Source organism: Oncorhynchus mykiss, chromosome 5 (genome assembly GCF_013265735.2).
Source record: "Oncorhynchus mykiss isolate Arlee chromosome 5, USDA_OmykA_1.1, whole genome shotgun sequence".
Lineage (NCBI taxonomy): Eukaryota > Metazoa > Chordata > Actinopteri > Salmoniformes > Salmonidae > Oncorhynchus > Oncorhynchus mykiss.
The window spans coordinates 64,600,442-64,610,441 of record NC_048569.1 but is presented as its reverse complement, the minus strand read 5'-3'; the positions used below and the strand labels follow the sequence as shown (position 1 = coordinate 64,610,441).

Here is a 10,000-nt window from a genome sequence, read left to right as displayed (position 1 = left end):
GAGAGAGAGAGATCAAGAGTGAGAGACAAATAGAGAAAGAGGCAAAGTAAGAGATTCAGGGAGGGAGAGAAGAGACAGAAACAGAGAGGAGAGACGAGTGTCCGTAGTCCGGTTTGATGGTCCTCACTCTTGGTGCTGTCCATGTGCCTACTGAGACTGGCTTTGTCACAATGACTGATCCTCCCTGTCTCTCCAGCCCTGGATGGAAGTTATTACTGCACATTACTGTGTGTACACACACACACACACCCACGCTGGCGCTGAGAGAGACAAACAGCCTCATACACACTGACACACTCTCTCTCATACACACACACACACACACACACACACACACACACACACACACACACACACACACACACACACACACACACACACACACACACACACACACACACACACACACACACACACACACACACACACACACACACACACACACACACACACACTCACATTTCCACCATGTGGACATGAACAGACGCACACACACACATGATTGATCCCTTGATTCTACAGTATTTGATCTATTACCTCTGTATACTCATTGAATACTGTTGTTTTCTCTCTCTGCAGTACTATGAGATGTCCTACGGGCTGAACATTGAGATGCACAAACAGGTAAGAGAGATATTACTGTATGTCAGTATTACAGTGTGTGTTGTCTGGTCTGCTTCAGTGATGGTCTTTACAGGGAGCAGCGGAGGACAAACACCACAATCACCATCCGTTTCACACACACACACACACACGCACACACGCACACACACACACACACACACACACACACACACACACACACATGCTCTTATGTGTGTGCGTTTCATATGCATGAATTGCAGTATTTCTCGTACTATCTGAAAGAGTGTGTTTGACACAGTAGGGTGTGTGTGTGTGGTGTGCATATGTGTGTGGGTGCGTCATGAGCAGCAGAGTCCTGGCAGGCACCCCATGTCCCTGTCTTTTCCTCACATTTCCCGCTAATGTGCCATTGACAGACACGTGGCACATTGTTGCAGAGTGAGCGTTGTGGCGCGTTATCCACTTGACTGACGCCTTCATTCAAGGTGACTTCCAGGCTTCTACTACGGCATCACGGACAGCAGTGAAAATGTCTGATGGTGTTTAGCAGAACCAAACAGACCCAGTACCACAGATAGACCCAGATCTAACAGAACCCGATAGACCCAAGGCTAGCAGAACGAGCCCCAGTGAAACCAAGCCCCAGAACCACAGATCCAAAGCTAACAGATCCAGAACCACAGAGTGTGTAGTGAAAGGGGGCCGTTAGCCAGTAGCCAGGCAGTCGGAGCTCCACTGTAAGCTCTACTGTCACCTTAGAGGAGACATGAACAGAGATCTGCCTGTACTACTCCAGAAAGGGAGAGGGGAGGGATGGAGAGGGAGGGGAGGGGAGGAAGGGAAGGAGGGAATGAGAGAGAGGAAGAGAGAGCAGCTGAGGAGAGAGAGGGGGGTGGGGCACAGGAGAAGGGAAAGGAAAGCTGAGACAGTGAAAAGAGAGGGGGAGAGAGAGGTGTTGAGCAAAAAAGATAGAGAGGGGGAGTTAAATAGAGAGAGTGTGATATGAGAGAGTAAAGAGATAGAGAGGAAGGATGAGTGAGAGCCAGAGAAAGAGAGGGTGAAAGAAGGGGAAAAAAAGAGCGAGAGTGCACCGAGAAACGACAAGGGGAGCTTTGAGCTCTGGCGAGGAATAATGAATCATGAATACATTTAGCAGTATCTGCTCTTAGTTCCTCTCTTTCCAGCCCTAGTCGTGTGCCATTACTCTCCTCATTTTCACGCACAGGGCCATCTCATGTGCTGCTGCCATTAATTGAGACATCGCGGTCACTCGCTGTCTACAAGAGTCAAGAGTCCCTTTAGCTTCTACTGATCGGGGAGGGATGTGTATAGAAGAGGATTTGCAGGGAATGGGCCGGCTGCCAACAGGGCTACTGATACTAACTGATCTGATACTAATTGATCTGATACTTTCTGATCTGATACTTTCTGATCTGATACTATCTGATCTGATACTAATTGTTCTGATACTAACTGATCTGATACTAATTGATCTGATACTTTCTGATCTGATACTATCGGATCTGATACTAATTGATCTGATACTATCTGATCTGATACGAACTGATCTGATACTAACTGATCTGATACTAACTGATCTGATACTATCTATCTGTGTGTGTGTTCTGTTTTCCCCTCCCTTCCTGCCGTGGAGATGGTGATCAGTGATCAGCTATGGCATTATGGTAGCTTTAGATCAGAGAACAGCTAACGGAGCACAGCATACACTTCTCTGCCTCGCTGGGTAAAAGATAGGGGAGCACCACTGATACTGTATGTAGGACCATTGAAGGACTAGTAGACTGGGTTTACTTATTCAGTGATATACAGTATATGTTGGCAGAAATTAAGTCATATAGCTACGTGATGTTTTAGGTCTGCAGGCTGCTAGTTATATATTCTATGCTATACGTTCTCAGAAGTCTCACGGATCTGCGTCCAAACGAAGCCTCAGTACAGGGGTTGAATATGCAGTGAAATAAGGCACATTTGGAAAGTATTCAGACCCCTTCCCTTTTTCCAAATGTTGTTACGTTACAACCTTTTCCTAAAACAGATTAAATAAATGTTTTTCCCCATCAACATACACAATACCCCATAATGACAAAGCAAACATTTTTGCAAATGTATTAAAAATAAATAACAGAAAAACATTATTTACATAAGTATTCAGACCCTATGCTATGATACTCGAAATTGAGCTCAGGTGGATCCTGTTTCCATTGATCATCCTTGAGATGTTTTTACAACTTGATTTGAATCCATCTGTGGTAAATTCAATTGATTGGACATGATTTGGAAAGGCACACACTTGTCTATATAAGGTCCCCAAGAACGCAGTAGCCTCCACCATTCTTAGATGGAAGAAGTATGGAACCACCAAGACTCTTCCTAGATCTGGCCGCCCGGCCAAACTGAGCAATCAGGGGAGAAGGGTCTTGGTCAGGGAGGTGACCAAGTACCAGATGATCACTCTGACAGATCTCCAGAGTTTCTCTTTATAGAATCGAGAACCTTCCAGAAGGACAACCATCTCGGCAGCACTCCACCAATCAGGCCTTTATGGTAGAGTGGCCATGCAGAAGCCACATGACAGCCCGCTTGGAGTTTGCCAAAAGGCACCTAAAGGACTCTCAGACCATGAGAAATTAGTTTCTCTGGTATGATGAAACCAAGATTGAAGTCTTTGGCCTGAATGCCAAGCGTCACGTCTGGAGGAAACCTGGCACTAGGTGAATGGGGGTGAATGGGTGAAATATATAAGTGCCTTTGAACGGGTATAGTGAACTGCAACGCTGCTGGGTTTTTCACACTCAACAGTTTCCCATGTGTATCAAAAATGGTCCACCACCCAAAGGAGTCAACATGGGCCAGTATGCCTGTGGAACGCTTGTCGAGTCCATGCCCCAACAAATTGAGGCTGTTCTGACGGTAAAAGCGGATGCAACTCAATATTAGGAAGGTATTCCTAATGTTTTGTACACCGTGTATACAGTATATGCAATATACAGTGTATTTGGAAAGTATTCAGACCCATGGACTTTTTCCACATTTTGTTACATTATAGCCATATTCTAAAATGTATTAAATAAAACATTTCCTCATCAATCTACACACAATACCCCATAATGACAAAGCAAAATCATAAATAGCTTATTTACATAACAATTCAGACCCTTTATATGAGACTCTAAATTGAGCTCAGCTGCATCTTGTTTCCATTGATCCTCCTTGAGATGTTTCTACAACTTGATTGGATTCCACCTGTGGTAAATTCAATTGATTGGTCATGATTTGGAAAGGCACACAGCTGTCTATGTAAAGTCCCACAGTTGACAGTGTATGACAGAGCAAAAACCAAGCCATGAGATTCAAGGAATTGTCAGTAGTGCTCAGAGATAGGATTGTGTCGAGGCACATTGAAGGTCCCCAGAACACAGTGCAAGAAGTTTGGAACCACCAAGACTCTTCCTAGAGCTGGCCGCCCGGCCAAACTGAGCAATCAGGGGAGAAGGGCCTTGGTCAGGGAGGTGACCAAGCACCCTATGGTCACTCTGACAGAGCTCCTCTGGGTTCCTCTGGGGAGATGGGAGACCATTCCAGAAGGACAACCATCTCTGCAGCACTTCACCAAATCAGGCCTTTATGGCAGAGTGGCCAAATGGAAGCCACTCCTCAGTAAAAGGCACATGACAGCCCACTTGGAGTTTGCCAAAAGGCACCTAAAGGACTCTCAGACCATGAGAAACAAGATTCTCTGGTCTGATGAAAGTCTTTGGCCTGAATGCCAAGCATCACTCTGGAGGGAACTTGGCACCATCCTTACAGTGAAGCATGGTGGTGGCAGCATCATACTGTGGGGATGTTTTTCAGCCGCAGGGACTGGGAGACTAGTCAGGATCAAGGGAAAGATGAACGGAGAAAAGTCCCGAGAGATCCTTCACGAAAACCTGCTCCAGAGCCCTCGGGACTTCAGACTGGACCGAAGGTTCGCCTTCCAACAGGACAACGACCTGAGCACACAGCCAAGACAACACAGGAGTGGCTTCGGGATAAGTCTCTGAATGTCCCAGCCAGAGCCCGGACTTGAACTCGATCGAACATCTCTGGAGAGACCTGAAAATAGCTGTGCAGTGATGCTCCCCATCCAACCTGACAGAGCTTGAGAGAGAAGAATGGGATAAATTCCCCAAATAAAGTTGTGCCAAGCTTGTAGCATCATACCCATGAAAAGTCAAGGCTGTAATCACTGCCGAAGGTGCTTCAACAAGGTACTGAGTAAAGGGCCTGAATACAGAAAACTGTTATTGCTTTATATTTATGGGCTATTGTGTGTAGATTGATGAGAAAACAACAACAATTTAATACATTTTAGAGTAATGCTGTAACGTAACATAATGTGGAAAAAGTCAAGGGTCTGCAGAAGGCTAGTTACATACTATATTTAGTGATATACTGTATTCAAGGATATTGGCCTGCAAGGCACTCTGTTCATAGTTCAACTGTACACTACTGTTCAAAAGTTTGGGGCCTAGTTTGAGAAACAGACGCCTCAAGTCCTCAACTGGCAGCTTCATTAAATAGTACTCGCAAAACACCAGTCTCAACGTCAACAGTGAAGAGGTGACTCCGGGATGCTGGCCTTCTAGGCAGAGTTCCTCTGTCCAGTGTCTGTTTTTTTATCCATCTTAATCTTTTATTTTTATTGGCCAGTCTGAGATATGGCCTTTTCTTTGCAACTCTGCCTAGAAGGCCAGCATCCCAACTCTTCACGGTTGACGTTGAGACTGGTGTTTCGCGGGTACTATTTAATGACGCTGCCAGTCGAGGACTTGTGGGGCGTCTGTTTCTCAAACTAGACACTCTAATGTACTTGTCCTCTTGCTCCTCATTATATTCTGGTTAGAGACAGTTTTTCCTGTTCTGTGAAGTGAGTAGTACACAGCGTTGTACCAGATCTTTAGTTTCTTGGCAATTTCTCGCATGGAATAGCCTTCATTTCTCAGAAGAAGAATAGACTGAGTTTCAGAAGAAAGGTGTTTGTTTCTGGCCATTTTGAGCCTGTAATCAAACCCACAAATGCTGATGCTCCAGATACTCAACTAGTCCTAAGAAGGCCAGTTTTATTGCTTCTTTAATCAGGACAACAGTTTTCAGCTGTGCTAACATAATTGCAAATGGGTTTTCTAATGATCAATTAGCCTTTTAAAATGCTAAACTTGGATTAGCTAACACAACGTGCCATTGGAACACAGGAGTGGTGGTTGCTGAAAATGGGTATCTGTATGCCTATGTAGATATTCCATTTAAAACCAGCTGTTTCCAGCTACAATAGTCATTTACAACATCAACCATGTCTACACTGTATTTCTGATCCATTTGATGTTATTTTAATGGACAAAAAATGAGCTTTTCTTTCAAAAACAAGAACATTTCTAAATGACCCCAAACTTCTGAACGGCAGTGTATATATTCAGTCAGGTCTAGAAGGCTCAGTGGATATAGTAAGTGATAATGCCCTACAGAAGGCTAGTTATATATTCAGTGCTAGGCCTACAGAAGTGTGTGCGTGTTAGGAATTGTGAATTTGCCCAAGGTGGGGAAATGCTGGATACAAGGATAAGGTTTAATAGACAAGCAATGGACAGGCATATGCAAACGGACAGACAGACACGTTCCTCTGAGAGGTTCACAGCAATCTGGCGTAGAGTGAAGGACAAACCTCTCATTATATGCTCATTCTTTATCTGTTTGTTCCCTCAGTGCCAGACCCAGACCAGAACAACAGTCAGAGTTGGGTCAGAATGAACACACACACACACATTATTCTATTGGACGCCATTTAGCTGAGTGTTTGTGTGTGTGAGTGAGATAAAGAGAGAGAGTGAGAGGGTTTACAAAATGTGTGTGCTCTAGTGTCTGCATAATAAATGTGTGTGTGGTGTGTGTGTGGTGTGTGTGTGTGTGGTGTGTGTGTGTGTGTGTGGTGTGTGTGTGTGTGTGTGTGTGTGTGTGTGTTTGCTCGCTCATGCCTAATTACCGCTAGCTGTCTGCCCAGACTATGTTTCTATGTGTACATATAATGCATAGTAATACGTAGCCTCGGCTGGTTGTGCTTAGCTGGCATTATAACCTGAATCCAGAGCTGTGTGTGGCAGAGAGATGAAGATGGCATTATAACCTGAATCCAGAGCTGTGTGTGGCAGAGAGATGAAGATGGCATTATAACCTGAATCCAGAGCTGTGTGTGGCAGAGAGATGAAGATGGCATTATAACCTGAATCCAGAGCTGTGTGGCAGAAAGATGAAGATGGCATTATAACCTGAATCCAGAGCTGTGTGGCAGAGAGATGAAGATGGCATTATAACCTGAATCCAGAGCTGTGTGGCAGAGAGATGAAGATGGCATTATAACCTGAATCCAGAGCTGTGTGGTAGAGATATGAAGATGGCATTATAACCTGAATCCAGAGCTGTGTGGCAGAGAGATGAAGATGGCATTATAACCTGAATCCAGAGCTGTGTGTGGCAGAGAGATGAAGATGGCATTATAACCTGAATCCAGAGCTGTGTGTGGCAGAGAGATGAAGATGGCATTATAACCTGAATCCAGAGCTGTGTGTGGCAGAGAGATGAAGATGGCATTATAACCTGAATCCAGAGCTGTGTGGTAGAGAGATGAAGATCGCATTATAACCTGAATCCAGAGCTGTGTGGCAGAGAGATGAAGATGGCATTATAACCTGAATCCAGAGCTATGTGGCAGAGAGATGAAGATGGCATTATAACCTGAATCCAGAGCTGTGTGGTAGAGAGATGAAGATGGCATTATAACCTGAATCCAGAGCTGTGTGGCAGAGAGATGAAGATGGGCTTTGCTTTAATGCCTTCATTTCCAACACACTGATTTGCCTGTAATAGGATTGGGTCTCTCTCTCTCCCCTCTTTCTAACCACCATCACCACCTCCTCTCCTCCATCCTTTAATCCAGGCTTGATCTTAGTGGGTTCAGTGCTTTTTTTCTCTGTTTATTTAAAGAGCTGGATTAGGATGAGGGGTGTATGTGGGTCAGCTGGAGGAGGCTTTGGACGGGTCAAACGTCCCTCGGTGTGTGTTTTGTGTGTGTGTCTGTGTGTGTGCACAGCATGTGTGTGTGATCACTGATGTGTGCAACCCCTCTTTGCACATGTTATAGCATATGTGCTCTGTGTGTGTGTCTTTGATGTAGGAGTGTGTGAGTGCATGCATGTGTAACAGAGCTCATTTGTGAATAATGAGGCAGAGAGAGAGAGCGATGTAATCATGTTGGAATGAGAGAGAGAGAGAGAGTGATTCATTCCCAGGGAGCTAGCCTTTTAGCCTAATGGGTTTGTCACTCGATCAAAAGTCCACTGAGTAGCTACAGATGCCCTGCTTGGGTTTTGTGTATGAACGAGTGTGTGTGTGTGTTTGTGTGTGTGTGTCTATAGGTGTGTGTGGGCACACATGCATGCCAGTTCATATATATGTGTGAGACTGAAAGCATTATCTAACGTCTGTGTTCTCCTGCGTGGTGTGTCTGTTTGCTTTGTGTGTGTGTCTGTGTAGATCCCCCAACGGTGAACGGGACGCTCCAGTGCCTTTCAGACACAAATAAAAATGAGTTGTGTATGTGTACTACCAAGGTGTATGTGCGCTTCCGCATCGTGTGCGTGTATTGCCATCGTGTATGTGTGTGGCCAGTGTGTGGGACTAGTTGTGTACTGTATAATTGCTTTGTGGTGGACAGGAGTTTAAAGCTGTAGCAGTCTGTCAGCCCAAGCTGGTAAGCTGGCAAGCTGGCAGTGTGTGAATATGAATGTCAGAGTAATGGGTAAGCGCATTATATTGCTGGGGAGCCTACGAGAGATATTGTTAAAAATAACCCTAACTCTGGGACTCAGGCAGAAATTTGCCCGCAGGACTGCGTTTTCACAGATGTCCCGTAAAGGCTTCTCTTTGTCTGCTAAAGAGCCGCTCTATGTGTGTTTTGTGTGTGTATATTTTATGTGTGTGTATTCTTGTGTGTGTGTGTGGTTTGTACGTGGGTGTGTGTGTGTGTGCACATGCATGAATGAGAGTGTTGTATGTCTTTCCTGTTTATTTGACAGAGCCTCTATATCTGGTTTAGTAAGAGAGGGAGTGTGTTTGTGTGTGTGTGTGTGTGTTTCAAGTTGTATTAGTCGTATGTACAGAATAAACGTGTGTGTATGGCGGGGGCTGTCTGTGTTTCTGTCTTAATGCTCCATGCCTCTCATGGTGGGCTCTGTTGCTTTTATGAGAGCATTTCAATATTTTTTGTGTCAATATCTCTCTGTGTGTGTGTGTGTGTGTGTGTGTGTGTGTGGGTGGTGTGTGGTGTGTGGTGTGTGGTGTGTGTGTGTGTGTGTGGGTTGTGTGTTGGTGGTGTGTGGTGTGTGGTGTGTGTGTGTGTGTGTGTGTGTGTGTGTGTGTGTGTGTGTGTGTGTGTGTGTGTGTGGGTGGTGTGTGGTGTGTGGTGTGTGTGTGTGTGTGTGTGTGTGCTCTGTTCTGTTCTGCTCTGTTTGTTTGTTTGTTTTTCTTGCATTGTGCGTGTGTGTGTTTTACTGCTCTCCTTTCCTCATTCCCTCTCTCTGTTTCTTTTCCTCCTCTTCCCAAATAGAGGGGCCATCAATCAGAGGGGGGTGGGGGGGGGGGGGGGGGGGGGGGGGGGGGGGGGGGGGGGGGGGGGGGGGGCTGCTGGCTCAGCGCCAGGAAGAGAGGCTGGCACTCTGCCCAGAGAGAGAGAGAACGAAGGAGAGAAAGAAAGAGGGAGGGTTCGTGAACAGGATGAATAGAGAGAGAGAGACCAAGTGAACAGAGGGAAGGGAGAGAAAAAAAGATGCAAAAAATGCACAGAGGAGAGGGAGGGAATAGAGCGGGAGAGAAAAGGAGAGTGAGAGAGAGAATAGGGGTGATAGACGAGGGAGGAAGAGATCAGTTATTTTATTGAATACCTCTGTGGCTTTGACCACAATCAGTGGCTGATTAGTGCATCACTGGTTACTAATATTTGCCTTGAAGTGTTTGCAGAGGGAGGAGAGCAGTTCCATTAGGCAGCAGGGGGAGGGAGATAAGGATAGACTAGGGCTGTCTGGCCAGGGGCACTTGCTCGCTCTCTTTCTGCTGCTACAGGACTGAGGGGGACTAAGGGGACTGCTGAACACATGCAGGCAGGCACGCACGCATAAAATGAAACACTCACACACATACACACACCCATATCTACACACACACACACCACACACTCTCACCCAGCACAGCCCCACTGGGGCTCAGGGAAAGGCACAGCTGGCAGTGCCCAAATACACCGGGCACCATTGCAACTCCCCCCCCCCCCCCCCCCCCCCATCCTCACTATGCTAACCTAGCCGAGCCC

At 45.9% G+C, this 10,000-nt stretch overlaps 1 protein-coding gene across 4 annotated transcripts in view; it reads left to right on the top strand.

Annotated features, from left to right (window-relative positions):
* The window catches only part of LOC110524326 (transducin-like enhancer protein 4), a 75,591-nt gene that overhangs the window by 33,633 nt on the left and 31,958 nt on the right, over positions 1 to 10,000 (top strand). For all 4 annotated transcript variants that reach the window (XM_036978079.1, XM_036978080.1, XM_036978078.1 and 1 more), the window contains exon 4: positions 580 to 624. In XM_036978079.1, the coding sequence (XP_036833974.1) occupies positions 580 to 624 (45 nt within the window). The remainder of the gene's footprint in view (positions 1 to 579; positions 625 to 10,000) is intronic.